Here is a 19,961-nt window from a genome sequence, read left to right as displayed (position 1 = left end):
TCACAAAGTATAAAGAAATATTTTTTTTTTTATGACGGTTCCCGAAATGACGGTTAATTGATGTACGACACACTTATAAATGAAACTAAAACTAACTGGAATTTCAACTTTAAAAACAGCTTGCAGTAGGTATCATTTGTACGTTAGATGGTTAAAATGTTGACAATTTAAGAAATTTTTGTACAAAGCGTCATATTTCTTGGCACAACTTTTATTAATGTATACAAAAAATACCACTTCCATAATTTCGTCCCATATGTGTTTAAAACTGTTAGGCAGCTGTAATATTTATGTGGGAAAAAATGAAAATTATATACTTTAGGGCCATCTAACTCTGAAACTAGAACTTCTCCAAGAAATGATAGATAGCTTGTGTTTTTCCTCAGAGACTTTTTTTTAATTTTCTGTGCGACAACTTGTTCTTTAAATATTGACATTTAAGCATTTTTCAAAATGGCGACCTTGCATCCTAATTTGGCTGTGCCGTCTCAACTATTTCAGATTTTTCTCTATTGCCTGTACTAAAAATTAATCATCTTCTCATAAAAGGTGACTCAGGGATGCTTTCCTCTGTACCCTCTGTAATCCCATTCTTGGGCTGATTACACTGGTCTGCAAAATTTAACTTTTTTTTTCTCCTTCAAATAATTTTTTGATATTATGAAAGATTAGACTTTCCTGAATCTAAATCTGGTATCAGAAAAATTCTATCAGGTACCATTTTTGTAAAAATGATTTTTGAAAAATGTGAGTAGTTTCTAAAAAAATCCCTCTTTTAGATTCATTTGAATTGTATATACACCAAATTATGTTCTTTTACATTCATATTTACTCATTTTTTAAAATACTGATTGACAATAAACGCAGACATTTCGAAATTTTTCACTTTTTAGTAAATCCTACATGAACAAAAGCACTTTAATTAAGGAAAATGTAAAATATCAATGCCCATTATATTTAAAAAGTCAAATATGTAAAGAAAACCAAAATAAAGAACATTGAAAAAATTTTTACGTGTTTTGTAATTTTATATACCATTTTTCTATTTAGAAATATCTTATTTTTAATAAACTATTCGATAAACTGCCTTGTAAAGCTTCAGATTTGTTTCTCCTAGAAACAATAGTACACTTTTCTTATAGTTTTTGATATGCTGAGTTAGAATCCGAAGTCAATAAAATTCTATCACGTCAGGATTTTAAGATATTCGCATTAAAGTATCACAAAATCAAGTTTTTTTTTAGAAAATCTCAAAAAAACAACTATATCTCAAAAACCAGAGCTGGCCGAAATTTTTTGAGGTCGGATTCAAAATCAGCTAAATCACTAAATTCCATTAGAAAAGTATACTTTTGTTCTAGTGAGAAAGATATATTAATTTTTAGAGATCAGTTTCTTTATGGTAAGATATGTCAAACCTTCTAAACTTATACTTAAATTAAGATATATCGGAGAAGAAAAGAGATATTGAGAAAATTGAAATTGAATTTGAAAGAAAAAAAAATAAGTTCTTTCATAAACTGTATCAATTTCAATTGAAAAAGATTACATTATGCCAAAATATTTCTTCGAAAACAGCAAAAAAATGGGTTTTTGAGATTTTCTAACAGGAATATAAACGTGACGTGCTAGGTCAATTCTGACTTCGGATTCGGAATCAGCATACAAAAATCCTTTAGAAAAGTATAGTTTTATTTAAAGGAAGATTTCCTTGTAGACCAGTGTTATTGGATTTGGGGTGAAAGCGAAGTTAAAAAAGAAGAGCTTCTGAGTTAAAACAAACAACCAGGGCGGGTCTTATTCCTTACCTGAGATTGCTATAAAGTCCTAAGTGGTCGTGAGGGCCTGTTATCTATCTATTATAACTAAAAATAAGGGGCTTAGAGGTTTTATTTCGTAGGGAGTTTTATCTTTATGTATTTTACATATAAATCTTAAGGCAACATTTTGAGCAACTTAACCGTAAAAGTAAGTATATTGACCTAAAATTATTTCTAGATAATTTAGCATTTTGTAATTTCGAAATTATGTTGTTTTTATCTTGTTGTATCTATTTAAATAATCCCTTGTGTAGTGTAGTTGTATTGTAGTAGTCTTGAAGTTTGAACAACCATTAAACATTCTCTAATAAATGTAATTTTCTTCTTTGTATGTAGGTACAATGTAACTCTACATTACAATTAAATAAGATTATTCGTGCAATATAATTACTGTCAACAACTTTTGTGATGTCATTTATGATTTTTCCCTTCCTTAGTTACTAAATATAACTATTAAATGGGTTAATTTAACAAAGCTTAAACAAGTGATATTTAATTGATAGCTTGTTTCGTGACGTAACATGGTAGTTTTTTTTTTTTAATTGTTTTCTTTTTTTTTTATATAATTTTACTTGGTTTTTTTAGCGATAAAATGTACTTTAATATTTAATCTGCAAACGTAAGCGAATTGATGTTAATTATTTTTGCAAACATTTTTTTTGCGGTAGTAAAAAGGCATTCGTATATGTTAAATGTTTATTTTCAACTTTTCTTTTGTGAAGTTCAAGAAATATGTTTCGACAGACAAAGTAATGCAGTGTGAATATAATGTTTATTTGTAACAGCTGAAAAAGTTATGACAATAAAAACTGATGACAATAATGATTTTTTTCAATATTGTTGAGGGCGGATTTAACATTCCTTGATAATTACAGAGAACTGGAAAGGCTAATTCAGTATAAGGTTAATATTTGAGGTGCCCTCAACAAGTTACAAAAAATTGTCACTATCGACTTACAAACAATTTTTAGTGATAAATCAATCATTAGTCTCATTGTTTCGGCCATGTTTGTCAAAAGAAACCCCTTTTTTCTTAATTTATTGCTTAGTCTTGTCAAAGTGTTTCAAATTTTTATTTTCCCAAGATGCATAGTATCTTTAAGGTTTAAAAGCAAAAGGCACGTCTATAAGTAATAAAACATAAGTCACCTTCTGCGAACTGCGACTGTGGCCAAATTGTGGCCTTTTTTTTCAGTGTTTGTTGTATTGAATGTTTATTAACTGATTACTGATGGCTGGTTTAACTTTAACAAGAAACAAGAGAGAGAGAGAGAGACAAAATCTACGCAAGTTATACAATATCAAATTGGTTTTCATTTGTCTGTCCTATTGAACTGAGCATACTGGATTTCACGTCTAAATTAAATTCAATTACGTAATGTCTAAGAAGTCAAGCGTAATTGGCGCTTCAACTATAATTATCATTATACCCGAATAGGTTCCTTTGTACGAGTGTAGACAAGTAGAATAGTGCGTATATACAAGCTAGTGGAATGCCTTAATGAATTTAAAGTAAAAAATTGTTATACTAGGTGGTCAGAAGTGACAATTCAATTTTTGTGATTTATTCTTATATATAAAAAGATCAAAGAGGGAGTTTTTTTTTGCAATAAAGTCATTCAACTCTTTAAAATGAAATGACGTCAGTGGGATATCCGTTTAGTAAAATTGAAAGACTATTCATTTTAATATTAAAATAGAAAAAGTGAAGAAAAAAAACGTTACAATAACGGTCAATAGGTGCAGATATAATAGGTTTTCGGAGGCCAAAAGCTAAAAAAAAAAAAAATAGAAGCAGAAAATGAGCGATGAGGAAATTTAGGAGTGATTGCATTGATAACTCTGGTGAACAAGGTTTTTCCCACAAGAACCAAAATATACTTTTCTAGTAGTTTCCGCCGTTTTTGAAATATTACCGTTAGAAAATGCCAAAAAACGTCATTTTGTCTGTTTTCGAGGTTATGTTTTTATGTGGAGTAATTCATTATGAATAAATTTGTAACGGTGCCTATAAGAACTGATCTTATTCTTTCAAAAAATGTTTAAATCTTTCCGATATCTCTTTTGCTGCCCGAGATATTTAAAATTTAAATTGCGGTCTTTGACTCAGAAACAGCACTAGCCAACCAAACTAAACTTTTTTTTGTCACAAAAACCAAAATATACTTTTCTAAAGTTTTTTTGGTTGCTGAATTCGAATCCGCAGTCAGAAAAATTCTATTAGCCTTTGTTCTGTAAATATTACCGTTATAAAATGCAGAAAAAAGGTTTTTTTTTTAAAACGGTTATATTTCAAGAACAGATGCTAATAGAATTTTTCTGACTTCAGATTCGGATTCAGCACCCCAAAAACTACTAGAAAAGTATACTTTGGTTCTTGTGGCAAGAAAAGTTAAATTTTGTTGACCAGTGTAACCGATTGGATCGCAGTATAGATCGGAGAAAGTGGGTTCGGGAAAAAAAGAGAAGGGGTGAAAATTTGGTATTTTTAATGATTTCTGAAAAAGTACCCCTCCTATCGAAAAAGTTTTGAACTTTGTAGATTATTTAAAGAACTATACCACTTTCATAGATAGGAAGTTTTCAGATAGATAAAATTGTCATTATTTGAAGATCTACAACTTTCATTTGAATCATTTTTTTTGTTCATGCATAACCTCAAAAATTTTAAGTTTAAGAAAAATGCAGAAAACTAATTTTGTTGGTTTTTACTTGCGATATAGGTACTATAGGGCAAGTTTATAGGATTCGTAAAAAAAATCGAACTCGAGATATCAATTTTACGTGACATTACGATGATGGAGAATGCCAAAAAAGTGGGTCCGGCAATTCTGTCTGTCTGTAAGAACCTCGAGCTACAGCCTAAACTACTGAAGCGATTTTCTTCAAACTTTGTAGTTAACAGTTTTGGGTGATTCCCTAGAGGACAAATTGAAGATTTTGAAACTAACGGTACCTGTCATATAACGGAAACAGAAAAGTTGATTTATTTCAAAAACGTCTCTAACGATTTTGATTAAAATTTTTCTGCTTACTGTTACAGATAAGAGCCTCCTTTGATAATAAAAAAATATTTTTTGTACCGTTATAAACGGTACCTGTCATAGAACGGTTTTTTGGATTTATGAATTTCTCATAAACGACAAAACAAATTTCGACTAAATTTTTAATACAGAAATGTTTAAACAATCATTATTTAAAAAAATTTAAAATTTTTCAAAAAACAAATTTCTGGATTTCTAAAAAATATTTCAAAATTTTTTTTTGAAAAATCAATTTTTTGGAAACGAGTTGGTGAAAAATTTTGAAATTTTGTTTTTATGTGTAAATTAATTATTTATTCAAAATTGCATATCAAATATATAAAAAATAGAAAATTTTTATATATAAAAAATAATTTTTTTAAAAAACGGCTCTAACGATTTTCGAAAATTTTTTTCTAAAAATTCCTTTTTATACTAGAAAAAAAATGGCATACTTAGTTTTTTGTAAAAGATCATTTAAAACGGTATTTAATTATTTATAAAAACAGATTTTATTTTTTTTTTGTACCACTAACGAAATTCCGTGAAAATATCAAATTTTCCCTTATTTTGTTCAATGAAAAACTTTAACGTTAGAGTAACATTTACCATAAGAGCAAGTATATCATTAACAAAACGTTTTGTTTAAAGTAAAAACGGTTCCTATTCAATTTTTTTATTAAAACAATTTTTTTCCAAGAGTTTTAAAAATTTTAAAACAGAATTTTTTGGGTGAATCTTTTACTGAGATATAGTGAAAAAAACTTAACTGCTATTGTAGAAAACAAAGCTATAATAGTCATTGTATATTTTGTTGACTTTGTTCAGATCTATGAATAGAAAAACTATTTCGATTTATTTATTTTTTTTTTTTTTTGAAAATTTTATCTATTTATGTATTTCATTTTAAATTCTTTTGATAAACTTTAACAAAATAAAAAAAAACTTGAAATAAAAATTAAAGTGTCCAGTTTTCTAAAAAAAAACAAAAGTTGCGCAAATAACTGGCCTTGCTATCTGAACCCTTTTAAGTTTGTTAGCCGCGTACAATTTTGTGCCGTGCTCGAAAGGGTACATTGAGATGAGATAATAAGTTATTGCACTTGTGCCATGGATTGCAATTGATACCAGCACTCAGTACGTGATAATCCATCGAACAACACAGTTCATCAAAATTTGTCAAAATTTTGACATTTTAACAGAAAAGTAATAACCATAAACAGGTTAACAATTAATATGAGATGTGACTTTATCCGTGCAATTAATTCGTTTTAAGTATTTTTGATATAAAACTGCATTAACAACTCACTTTTGACTTCAAAGTCACAAATAAAAAATAAACCACGTATCTGCACTTAAAAATCTGAATGGACTTGGACAGTCAACAACCTTAATTCTGACGTGATTTTGACCCATCAAGGATTTTTAAAAGAGTGAATGCGTGTGCAGGTATATTATTCATAAAAATGAGCATTTTACAACTCTTCCATTATCCAAGGTTACAAACAAGTCAGTTTTTTTTTTTTTATTTTTATTGAAAAGTAAAATCCACTTGTAAATAAAAAATAAATAAAATTTAATTAGCAAATAAAATGGAAGCATGAATAATATGTATATATTCTTTGTTTTAAAAAAGGAGAATGGATTTGCTACCTTTCTGTTAAGTCTCTGAGATTAAGTTCAAGGCTTTATATTTTATTTCAACTGACTCACTTTCATACTTAAAAGAGTGTCTATTTTTTTTACATTTTTTAGACTAAAATCAAAAGTATATGGATAAGCTATAATCCTGTTATAATTTTATTTAACATGGTTTTGATTTCAAAAGTCTATCTTCCTTTTACATCATCTTCACCATCACCATACAAAATTATCATGTTAACCTGTCTTCAATGGATTATGGTAAATTGGATGATGTCTCTTACAACTCATCATCTTAACAGGTCTTAACTCGGGCATTAAACTCTTTTCTCACAAAAAAAACTGTGTTATAATCACATCTTCTAGGTCACCTGGACCATAACACCTTTTACCTAAAAACAATAAACCAATAAACGGAAAAAACCACAAAAAAACAACAACAAACAAGTTGAAGAAAAAAAAAAAACTCATTACACAAAAAAACCCTCCTCTCTCTATACATGTTTGTATGATTCACACTCACTGTAACCATCAGGTCTAGTCGTCGATTACATAACGGTCAGCTGCAATGTTTTTTTTTTTTTTTTTGTTAATTTTGGCGAGGCTTTTTTAGTAGTTTGGTGTGTATTTAGACCAATATCCGATTTGTACTAACTGGTTTCAAATTTAAAACAAAAACAAAAAAAATGTCGAAAAACTTACCACTTTTTCTGTTTGTGTTTGTGTCACTTTTATAGGTTTACTAGTTTAAGTGATTTCAAAAAGACAAGTTATAATACAAACCGGATATGGTTACCTACAGCAAATATAAATGAACGGAAAGACATACATCCCTGCGCCATGTTTTTTTTTTTTAGTTTGTGGACATACCCCTGAAAAAACTGCCTCCCATTCTGCTGCATTTTTTTTTTATTCACCATACCACCCCACCAGGTGGAGTGACGGCACACGTTACGAAATTGCACAACTGAGTGTTTTTTTTTTCCATCTTTTTTTGCTGCTGCTGTTTTATAAACATAGCAACACGCCGGCCACAAGTGAAAGTCTGACATAAAAATATCGAAAATTAAAATACGAAGCAACGAGCGGTGTAAGTGACTATGGTTTATACCAAATATCTGTGTAGAGGGCGCTGTTTGACGGGGTTTGGTAATTTTGTTCAAACAAAAAAATACCCGAACTTGAAAGTTTGCAAGTAATAAGTTGAAAAGGATTCATATTTCAGGAGAAAAATCATTTTCTGATAAAAATAAAAAGTAAAGGGCTGAAAGTGGAACCTTGAGGGACACCATTTATTTCTTTTTTACTTCTTTTTCCATATGGAACTGTTAACTATTGAAAGGTTAATTTGAAAATTAACATTTCTTTAGCCCAAGCACTTTGGCCAGACTCTTTTATTTGATAGATCCGTCACTGAATACGCAATAAATTCAAACTAACGTATATGGCGTATGTCTACCATATCGTTCGTATTTGAGTTAACGGCAATGTGCGTGTAAATTTCATTACAAATTTCGTATGAAGAGATAAATTTCAAGTCAAATTTTTTTATTTATTTGCTTCCAGTTTATGCCAACTATTTCCAAACAAGTTTTTATCTATCTAAATCACATTTTTCGGTCAGGTTTTTACATTTTTCTGGTTTAAATAACAAGACACTACTAGCACATTAGAGAGCCTTTTTAGGAAGCTTTATGGAGAATAACAACAAAAAATGCCAATCAAAGGTGAGGAAAAAGTCCTTTAAATTGCAATTGATCTGATTAACCCACTTTATTTTCAATATTAAGATAAAATTAGGGTTAAGGTTGTTTTGATTTGAAAAAAAAAATACAAGTTTTTGTGAAAAGTTTTATTTTTTTTATCAAAACTGATCTAAAGTAAGGACGTGCATTTTTTGTTTTTCATTAAATTTGAATACCTTTACAATTCTCTAACGTTAGCAATTATAACAATTAAAACAGGTGAAGGTTTTGTTTTTAATTTTACGAAATATCTATAAACTCGTAGACGAGTTGTATCTAATTAAAAATCAAATCGATTGCGCCGCCAAACATTCCTTCACACCCGTGTGTGTGGTAGACAAATTCAATAAGTTTATAGTATATCTATTTGTATCTATGTATTTATGTTGCGTGTTGATGATGAGTTTAAATAAAATAAGTTATAATCGTTTGTATTGCATTTTGTGGTTGAAGATATACATATAATATCAAAAGAGGGTTAGATTGGTGGCTTAGTGCAAAAGATATACACATTTGAACTTTGAAAATTTTTATTTAGATAGAAATTGCATGGAAATAAATTAAAAGTTTAATTAGATTTATTGAAAAAAGAGATGTTTTGTATTAGATAATTGTTTCTGGGTGGGTGGGATTAAAAAAAAAACTGATTTACAATGTCAATAAATGTTAGATAAATTTGTTAAATTGGTTTGTTGGTTGGTTAGCATAGGTTTTAAAATTAAATTTTCTGGTTTTTTGAAGAATATGAAAAAAAAAAACACTTTGATATTTATAAGACGTTGTCATGTCAAAAAAAAATATGTATTGTGTTTTGTCTTTTGTCTTAAAATATTTTGAAGAAAATCAAAGAAACACTCTCCGCAATAGCATACAAATTTTAAAATTTCCCTTTTTAAATTGGGACTACCTATAAATTTATAGGGGTATGAAGAAACTGGACTTAAGTGAGCATATTATGTATATCGGATAGTAATGGTTATTTTTTGAAGACATCGGGGGTTTAAAAAGATTAAAAAAGATGTACTAAAGTGTCCAAATTTTTTTTCTCTTATTTTTGTTTTGCACTAAAGCACTTAATAAAATTGAAATAAGCGGCGGTTCTCAATTTGTTTGTATTTTTGTTTTTAAGTTTGTTACCTCATTCAAAAGCATTCAAACATTAAGAAAAGTGTTCAATTGTCTAGAAAAAGAAATGTATAAAGTTGAAAAAGGACATTTTTAAAACAAATTCTTCTTATTTCGGCGTTAACATTTTCAAGTTCTCCAATGAAATAAACAATAAGGTTTTAATAGAAAGCCATTTCTATATTTAAACCGAGATCAATTACACAGCCACACAAAAAAATATAAAAGTTCTGACCTGGGGTTGCGACTAGGTTTTTCATATAGTTTTTGGGTCGCTGAAACCGAATCCAAAACCCCAAAAAATGTCACGAAAACAACAAAATTTTTTCTCTGATCTGGATGTGCAAATATGTTAATAATATAGTTTTTGGATCTCTGAATCCAGATTCGGAGTCAATTTTGCCCTATCACGTCAGGTTTCTGAGATATCCTCAAAAAAATGTCAAAACCAAAAAGACAAAAGTTCTTATCTGGAGTTGCGACTAAGTTTTTCATATAGTTTTTGGGTTGCTAAAACCGAATCCAAAGTTTATTTTGCCTTATCAAGTCAGGTTTTTGAAATATCCTCAGAAAATGTCTAAACTCAAAAAAAAAGTTCTTATCTGACATTTTTTGAGGATATCTTAAAAACCTGAGGTGAAACGGCAAAATAGACTTCAGATTCGGTTTTAGCAACCCAAAAACCTAGTCGCAACTCCAGATAAAAACCTAGTCGCAACTCCAGATAAGAACTTTTGTTTTTTTGGTTTTGACATTTTTTTGAGAATATCTCAGAAACCTGACGTGATAGGACAAAATTGACTTCGAATATCTGGATTCAGCGATCGAAAAACTATATGATTAACATATTCGCACATCCAGATCAGACAAAAACAAATTTTTTTTCGTGACATTTTTTGAGGTTATCTCGAAAACCTGACGTGATGGGGGAAAACGGACTTCGGATTCGGTTTCAACGACCCAAAAACTATATGAAAAACATAGTCGCAACCCCAGGTCAGGACTTTTATTTTTTTTGTGTGGCTGTGTTATTTTTGACAAACTTGAAGAAATTAAAATTTGGTCAAGACTTCATAGATAAAAACACATATAAAGTTTGGGAAGAATCTGCACATTCCAACATTTGATAAATTTGCACAAATCAGACATGACCTTTGAGGAATAGAGAAAAAAAGTATTTTTGAGATCAAGTTCATACTGAGAAAAAAACGTATCTTGGTGCATGAATCCACAATTTGAGTTTATATTAAATACATAAAAGGACAGGTCCGATACATGAAATTAAGAATGAAGTGAAATAAAGAAAGAATACCTTATACAGAAGATATAAAGACTATAAATTTTATACCAATTAAAGACTTAATAAAGAATGAATTAAGAAGAATTGTTTAACGAAATTATACTTTTTTTTGTGTGACTTGTAAGCTCTACATTTACCGAACAGTCAAGTTGTTTCAGCTATTTTGCACTAATATTATTCAACGCCTTTCAATAAGTTGGTATAATTTGAATTATCTAATAGTTCTTTTCTACTAGAACTGTTTTTCTGAAGAAATTAACTGAAATGCTGTCAGGAAAGGAAAAGTTGTTAATGTTAATATATTAACCGCTGCTGGTGACTCAATTTTCAAAAGTACGAATAAATTATGTTAAAATAAAAAAAAATCGAAATTAAACGAACAAAATTTATCGTTGACAACATGAGTAAGCGTTTGATTATATTAAAATTTTGAATTTAATAAACCGGGCTAATATAACAAGTCTTTTTACAATAATCCAATAGTTCAAAATCTTGTTTATCTGGTACAAGAATAGCTTCCGTTATACAAGTTATATTGATTTCAAGGTTTTGAGGTTTTTAGCTTCTTTCAATTGTTGGCTGAAGAAGTCAAATTAAAATTCCAAAAGTTGTACACTAAAAAAGTTGCTATGGATAAAAGAATAAAGCAAGGTAAAAATTGATATCTGCTTTTGTGGTCTACATTAAATTTTCCGTTTCGGTTAGTTTTGTCCTTGAACTACACAAAATAATATCAAAAATCAAAGTGTACAAATATTAAACTGATACAAGTTAAAGCCTAAAACTATGCAATATGAAAAACTGTTTGATTTAACATGATTTGTTTCCACTTCTGAATTTTGTAGCTTTTGACTGTGTTTTCACTCTTTAGTTCTTATATTTATTTTAAGTGAAAATAAGCACTTACCTTTCCATTTTGTAGTGGAATCTGCAGCACATCCAATTCTTGATTATTGGCAGGTAGAGGAACGGCTGATACTATGGCAATAGTACTGCATAGGCAGGCAAGTAAAACTGTGTGATGTCTCATTTTGTTTGATATTTTGTGTGTTTTGTTGTTTTTTGATAGTTCAAAAAAATATTTTTATGTTTTTTTAAATATCCGTTTGGTACTTAAATAATTTTCTTCTCTTAGAAAACTAATTGCCACTCTATAAAGAAAAAAAAAAATATTCTATTAATTAAAAAAATATTCGTGACAAGTTTTGTTTATTAAAAAAAAAAGTTGAATTCAATTAAAAAAATTCCAGAAAAATAATGCACAAACTTGGTAAAAGGAATTCTTAAATACCGGCTTTTATAGCCTAAAATGTTCTACGACCTTGATTAACCAAAAAAAAAAAAAATGGCCTTGGTCAAGAAATTATAAACTCTTTTCACTCTTTACAATAAAAAATTGAATTATATAAAAGTTAAATTGATATCGAATTTTTACTGCACACTATAAAAAATTTACAAAAAAAAAATCGTCTTCAGTCAAATTTGGGTATCTTTTTGGGTGATTACTTGATTAGCAATCGAGTGAGGTATTGAATTATGCAAACATTGGCACATCACTTCTCTCTTCGAATCGAATGATTTCACGGTTTTTCCCGCACTAAGTTTTATAAGAAATCGTATACTATCAAGCAACCCTATTTACTTGGACTTTAGATTTATTTGTCCAAATAAATATAAAACAAAAAATTTACTTTAGAAAAATCTTCAATAAAATTATTAATTCACCGATTCGTTTGAGTGAAAGACTTTCGTAAGTGAAATGTAAACAAAAAATCACACTTGCTTTGCTAGTAACTACTCCGATAGTAAAATTAGTATAATAAATCGAAAAAAACAAACAAAAACAATCGATAAATAACGAGAAGAGTTATATCGTAATTCAAGTGCAATCATAAATTTGACACTTGAAGATGACAAAACAAACAAAAGAATAAACGTACAATATCTGTCGTCAACTATTGGCTTCGATGAAAAGGTGTTACAGGTATCGAGAGATGTGGAGGGAACAACAGCTATAATCCGTACGCTTCGGCCAACTACTGATTACTAGTGATATTTTATCACACAACGTTCACAAAAATAGAAGAAAACAAAATTATGGTTGGTGTAAGGTTTTGAGAGTTGGAACTTTTGTTTTTTTTTTTTTTGAAAATACGGCGCCAAGACTTGGGTTTTAAGTTTGATTGTGTGTTTGAACGTTTTGTCTACCTTGTTCGACACTTCAACTGGGAATGTTCACACCAGACGGCAGAGGTTCGTTGGAAACTTTACCTGTGTTCTCTGGCTTTGCTTTACGCCTTGGCTTAAATGGGTGGTGTAATCGAGGTGTTCGGTGTAGGTATTGTTGTATGGCTTGAGAAAAAAGTTGTAGTTGAGCTGAGTTTTTTTTTCTTGATCTTTTTGGTTCAAGAGAGAACGGAAGCAGCTGATGGTTGTGAGTTGTGCTCATTGAAATTGAAAGCTTTTTTCTCGATCTTTTGAATGCAACAAAAACCTCACACAAATGAAATCGAAAGTAAGTCTGAGAGTGAGACCGAAAGCTTAGCTTTGGATTGTGTTAGTTAATCACACCAGTATTAAGTTGGGCTTTGATCAGGTTTTAGCAAAGAGAAAGAGAGGGTTTATAATTGAGGCATAGGATCAATGTGCGATCTGAAATCGGATCGAATTCAATACAAATCCAACAAAAAAAATATAGAGGACTCTTGAGCAAAAGTAAGCCAAAAGGCTGTGTACTACTGTTAATTTTCCGTGCTAGATTTGTGTGTATGATATTGTTGCACACATTGCAAACTGGTTTAGTTTGACTGACTGTATAATTGTGTTACGTTATTATGCGACGATCATTTGAGAGTAATATAAAATACAAAATGAAAAAAAAAAAATGCATAATTTTGTGACATGCAAACAAGCAAATGTGTTTTGAAGAGAAGTTCATTAGGGTTAATGGTAGCAAATTTGAATTGAATAAATATTAAAATGATTTATATAATATTTTGTGGGTTTTTTTTTTGTCATATTCAAAGATTTTTAACGGAAAACATATTAAGTGCCAAATGCATATTTTGGGGCGTTTAGTATTTTTAGAAAATTTGTTTGGGGTCATAGTTTACTGAAACCGCGATTCAAATGTCCGTCCCTTGGCTTTGACTGTAATGCTATATTTTATTGGCCAGAAGTCATGCAATTTTAACCACAAATTATGTATATTTTGGGCATAATCCTTAAGAAGTTAATTTATTGACGAAGACAAAATATATTTCCTGGTGCACTGTGGTGTATGCGTACTATTTTATCAAATTTAAGTTATTTGAGTGAAAACAATGTATTTTTATTAAATTAAATGCTTGGTAACGTAAAATAATTAGCTTTATCACATATTATAGCTTTTTACTTTGAACAATGGACGTTTGATTCCATCGAGAAATGTATACTATATCAATGTACATTTGTTCAGTACATATGTATATCTAAAATGTACTGTCCTTAGTCAAAAATTTAAATTTTATAGTGGAATCGTTTATTTATTATCTCAGATTATGGAAAATCGTGAACTGGCCAATCATAGAATTTAACTTTAATAAAATACTTAAAACAAATTTCAACATTATTCGCGAAAATTAAGTTGATTTGTTTGAAAAATTGAGTGTTCGAAATTTGCAGGATCAGAAGGAAAAAAGGCACCTTAAAATAAAAAGATGCCCACTTTAAATCTCATCTTCTTAAAATAATAAGATTTTCTTCTTAAAGCAATTTTAAGTGCACTTAATTTCATTTTGTTAAGAATGTTCACCTTCAAATCTAAGAATTAAATGATTCTATCTTAATTCTATGTGCATACTTCTTAATATTAAAAGATTTTCTTGATGTTAGGTAATTGAAACAACTAAAACAAAATGTTAAATTTTTATCAGACTTCAGATTTAGTTGCAATTAGTTATACTTCTTGTTTTCAAAAGTACGAAAGCCTGATGGTTAAGTCCTCACACTCTATAGTTTTAATATGATGAAAAATAAAAATGAAAATAAAAAATGGGAACAATTTTTAAATTTAGTCTGTAAAATAATATAAAACAAAAACATAAATTTGCATATAAAATACGCCATTTGATTTCTTATTTACCAAACAAATTTTGGAAAAAAAAACGTTAGAGTCGTTTTTTTTTAACTAATTTTTTATACACAAAAATTTTCAAACATTTTTCAAAAACAAGATAAAAAAAAAACATTTAAATATTTATAAATTTTCGGTTTCAAGCAATTTCTTAGAAAGGTAAGATAACTCGAATATGAGAGATAACAAGTTATAATTTTGAATTCCAAATAGTATTTTGTACTTATATGTTATATACAGCCTCTCAAATATCACTACATACAGTTTTTCTTTTTTTTTTAGTGTTAACAAAATTCACAACTTGGTACAGACATGTCCTTCACTGAAATAAAAAGTCAACATAAAAAGTATAATAACATACATATCTCATAGCCTTATATTATTTAAAAGTAAAAAGAATAATTGGAAATATAACGACCTTTCTTAGGCAATAACTTTCAAGGACATAGCTAGTCCTTAAAAATACAAAAATGCTCCATTTTTCTTAGCAAAAGCTTATAACCAAAAAAGATATGCGCAGGGTTTTCGTACTTTAATAAATTGGATCTTAAAGTTTAAGAGTAATAATTTGACTGAATTTTTATTTCTCATCTCAAAAATTCTTTCTTTAATGCAGTTTATTCTTTATAAATATTGAAGGATATAAACATCTTGTATTGGTCTTATTTCGCTTTAATAAAGAGAAATAAGGCCCAGTTAGGCTTTTTTTCAAAATAAATAGATTATTTCACTTCCTGAAAGTGAATTAAAGCCAATTGTTGAAAACTAGTTTTTGTTTTATTTTGAAAAAAAAAAAGAAAAAAAAAAATTGGGCCAATTATTAAAAGTTGCTCTGATTTCACTTGGTCTTTTTCATGGCACTTATTTTCAGATAAAACTTGCTAATGACAAATTTTAAAAATAAAAATATTTGATGCTAGTTCCTTTTTTGGTTAGGTAATTATGTTCCCCATTGACTGGACTAATATAGGAGTTTAGACAAATCACACACATAAAGGAAGTCTTAAAAAAAAGTTCGCTGTTGAACTCTTTTGTTTAAACGAAGCTCTACGAATAGCTAGCACCAGTGTTGTTTCTCTATGTGTCGGCTTTTATTGTCTATATATTTTAACGTTAATAATTGGTCACCAGTGTAAATTATGTCAACAATGTCGATAATGTTAATGATTATTTAGATAATGTCAACAACTGCTGTCATTTGTCAAATTGCAAATAGATAAAATTGATTCCAAAACAACGCGTGGACGTTAAAAGTTATTAAAAAGAAAAAACTTTAACGGGAATGGGAAAGCTGAAAAATAAAGCGTTCAAATTAATTCTTGGGTCGATGTAAAAATTCTGTCGAGTTAAAAATTTTACTTCAATATTAAAAATTTTACTTTCAAAATTCTGCTTTATAAAATTCAGAATTCTTCCAAAAATTAAAAATAAAATATACCAATTTTGTTTTCATTGCTATTTACGCAAGAAGCTTACAGATAAATAAAATAGTTCTTTCTGTGTTTTATGTTATTTCTTATTTGAATAAAAATAAAAAAGTTTAAGCTTATTCTTTCAGTGCTCCAATAAAATTTTTTCATAAATATTTTGTTTTCAATTATTGTTAATAAAATAAACGTTATTCCTAAAAAATAACACTCGATAAAAATTTTCGAAATTACCAACCTGAATATCAACTACCCTTCTAAAATAAAAAAAAAAAATTTAAGTTATCCGGTTTAATTTGTGTGCATACTTTTATTGATAGAAAATGAACAACAAAAACAATAATTGAGGAAAATAACTTTACACCAATAGAACCTGTTGCAGATTTTTTTTCGTTATTAAGACACACACAATAATTCCTGTTAATTGTAGACAAACGTTGATTACCCTTAATTATGTTTAAGAGCAGGCAAATTTTTATGAATTTGTTGGCGCCGGTTTTTTGTTTTTAATACCTAATTCCACAATTGTAATTATTATGGCCTGGTACACAATCAAAAGGTTAAACAAATCCACTATGATAGTGAGACATCAAGGCTGTAACCTGCCATCGCGTCCGCCATCCGTTCTAGTTTATATTTATGAAAAGTTGTCAAGGATTGAGTTTTATCTGAACATGAATTCATATTTTTTTAACACTTTCAAATATTATATTTTTATGTTCTTTCTCATATTTAATATTGTTTGTCATTCTAGAAGACGAAAATAGTGTAATAATTAACAAAATGCTTAATGTTGAAGAAGAAAAGTGAAAGGTACTTATGATGTTAAAGATTATTCAATCTTTTACCGCAATAAAATATTTTATATATTGCATAATTAGATTGCGTTTGGATTAAATACTAGTTTGTTGTGATGTGTTTTATGGTATACAATGTAGCAAGTCGGCTTATATATATGAGTAGAGTATATTTACAGCACCATGACTTATTTTGATGGAATGTGACATGAAAAATCATCGCAACCGTGAATTAAATAATTTAATAACATATTATGATATGTCTATACGCTTGTTTACAAACTTGAAACACAATTAGCTAAAGGCGTTTGTTGTCTCTTTTAATGACTGTCAATTAATAACACTGGTCAACAAGGTTTTTGTTACAGACACCAAGATATACTTTTCTATAGGTTTTTTGGGTGCTGAGCTCGAATCCGAAGTCAGAACAATTCTACCACATCACGTTTTTGAGATAATCCCGTTAGAAAATCGAAACTGCCGCTTTTTTACCAGTTTTCGAGATTATTTCTTAGCTTTTGGTTATTTGTTTTAAATAAATTTGTTACGGTTTCTAATAGAACTAAATGTTGTCTTTCTAAATCCGTTTAAATCTTTTAAAAATCTCTTATCTTCTTTGAGAAATCTGAAATTGAAATCAACGTGTTTGGTATATCTCATATTTATTTGCTTTTAATAGTAAATCTCGAAATGTTCTTTGCCAATCGCTTTCAAATTTTGACACAACGTTTCATTTACATTCCAGTAAGTTCTTATCTTGTTTTTAACAAGAAAAAAAATTATATTTTTCTCACTAGTAATTATTTAGTATAAGTATCTGACACGGTCACGCTTTGATGTATCTCACTGCGATTCACCACCTTCGCAAATATAAAAACTTGCAAGATTCTAAATGGAACGTTGTGTCAAAATTTGAAAGCGATTGGCAAAGAACTTTTCGAGATTCGCTATTAAATGTAAATAAACATGAGATATACCAAACACGTTGATTTCAATTTCAGATTTCTCAAAAAAGATAAGAGATTTTTAAAAGATTTAAACGGATTTAGAAAGACAACATTTAGTTCTATTAGAAACCGTAACAAATTTATTTAAAACAAATAACCAAAAGCTAAGAAATAATCTCGAAAACTGGTAAAAAGCGGCATTTTCGATTTTTTAACGGGATTATCTCAAAAACGTGATGTGATAGAATTTTTTTGACTTCGGATTTGAGCTCAGCACACCAAAATCCTATAGAAAAGTATACCTTGGTTTCTGTAACAAAAAAAAAGTTTAATTTTGTTGACCAGTGTAATTAACTAAGATTAAGACTATAGAAATAATGTCGATTGGGAGATTAATGTTGTCAATATTTTTATCGAATTACAAAACTTACCCATAGAGCTAAGCTTGAAATTCATCATTATAATCGATGAGCTTTGGATTCCTTTGACAAAGGAGAATTGAATGAAATGAATTTCGTCCCGTTGTATCACATAGTGACCTATATCACTGGAAAGGTCTTAATGCGTATAGGCATGAGAGTGTAACTCGTGCAGCGATAGCGGTTATACTATGTGCATGAAACCTTAATTCGTTGAATAAGTTGGCACAGTAATTTTTATAAAACGTCATGGCATAAATTCTAGAAAACCCATTTCCAAACATATTTTATTTAGCTATAGGTTGCATTTGGGTTGGGTTCGATATCCCGCCTTTTATATTCCCGTTTTTTAAAATCCCGCTTCTAAAATCCCGTTTTTCATAATCCCACTTTTTATAATCCCGCATTTTAAAATCCCGGTTTTTTTAGTCCCGTTTCTTACTATCCCGATTTTTATAATCCCTTTTTTGCAATCAAAACAAGTTGTTTTATTTCTCATGATTTTTTTAAATTTATGAATTAAGCATGTATTTTGTAAAAAAAAAAACTGGATTTTCGGGATTTGACGGGATTTTGAAATGCAGGATTATAATTGATCGGGATTTTAAAGAAGCGGGATTTCAGAAGACGGGATTTAAAAAATCGGTATTTTAGAAGACGGGATTTTGAATCTTTTTTTTCGGGATTTCTATACGCTCCCATTGCATTTAGTTGAGACATCCCCGGAAAATACAATTTCGTCACCTAAGTCCTCTTTGCAATCGATAAAAAGGTGGTTATGTGAAGTTTGCAATCCCAAATGTTAATTTTTTTCAAGCCTGCCTGGTTGCCCAAATTTAGTCCAGGATATCCCAATTTTTTTTTTCTTTATTCTTCCATTTTTTTCAAAAGATACAATAAAAAACTTTTTTTTTCATATCAGAAACCGAAAACGGTGATTTATTTGCCCAACATAAGCCCAGGATAGCCCAATTTTATCCGCTATCCTACCCTTTTGTTTAAAAATTATACAGGTAAATATTATTTTTTATTCGCCTGGAAAAAATAGTACGCATACACCACAGAGACCATTGTAATTTAGAAAAAGTAAATCCATTGGTGGGGACACTGCGCCTCAAATGTTACTTACATATATGACTTAGAATTCTTACTTGATTGAATGTTCTCAATATAATATTCCTGTTAAGAAGCTTAAGTTGATTTGTTTTATTTCAACTTAAAAACCACAAAATAGGTACAAATATTTTTTCAAGTGTAAAAATCATTTATTTTGTTTGGTTTGTCATATTAGCCATATAGTCATATTATTATAATCTATCCAAACCAGAGCTACCTTAGTAGATTTTCAAAAAAAGTCCAAAAAAGAGGATTTTGATAAAAAAAGAGGCACCAATAAAAAAATTTGAAAATAGAATAAGTTAAGTACTACAGTCACACGAAATACTTCATTTGCGCCTTTCCCGAACCGCACCACAAACCTTTTAACACAATTTCTTAAAATTAAAATTGTATGAATGTAATAAGAATAATATTAAAACATTACCTGTGTATAATTTCTTCAAGAAACAACACAAAATTTATCAAAAATAACCTTATAAAAATC

The 19,961-nt window shown here is 29.0% G+C and overlaps 1 protein-coding gene across 1 annotated transcript in view; it reads right to left on the bottom strand.

Annotated features, from left to right (window-relative positions):
* The window catches only part of LOC129911876 (uncharacterized), a 32,296-nt gene extending 19,409 nt beyond the window's left edge, over positions 1–12,887 (bottom strand). Inside the window, exons 1-2 of the mRNA XM_055989858.1 lie at positions 12,595–12,887; positions 11,562–11,805 (exon numbers count right to left, since the gene is read on the bottom strand). Coding sequence (XP_055845833.1) covers positions 11,562–11,684 — 123 coding nt within the window. The 5' untranslated portion in view covers positions 11,685–11,805; positions 12,595–12,887. The remainder of the gene's footprint in view (positions 1–11,561; positions 11,806–12,594) is intronic.
* Positions 12,888–19,961: the final 7,074 nt, after the last annotated feature.

This window comes from Episyrphus balteatus, chromosome 2 (genome assembly GCF_945859705.1).
Source record: "Episyrphus balteatus chromosome 2, idEpiBalt1.1, whole genome shotgun sequence".
In the NCBI taxonomy this organism is placed as follows: domain Eukaryota; kingdom Metazoa; phylum Arthropoda; class Insecta; order Diptera; family Syrphidae; genus Episyrphus; species Episyrphus balteatus.
Note: the sequence above shows the minus strand (reverse complement) of the source record. Positions and strands in the feature narration are given on the sequence as shown.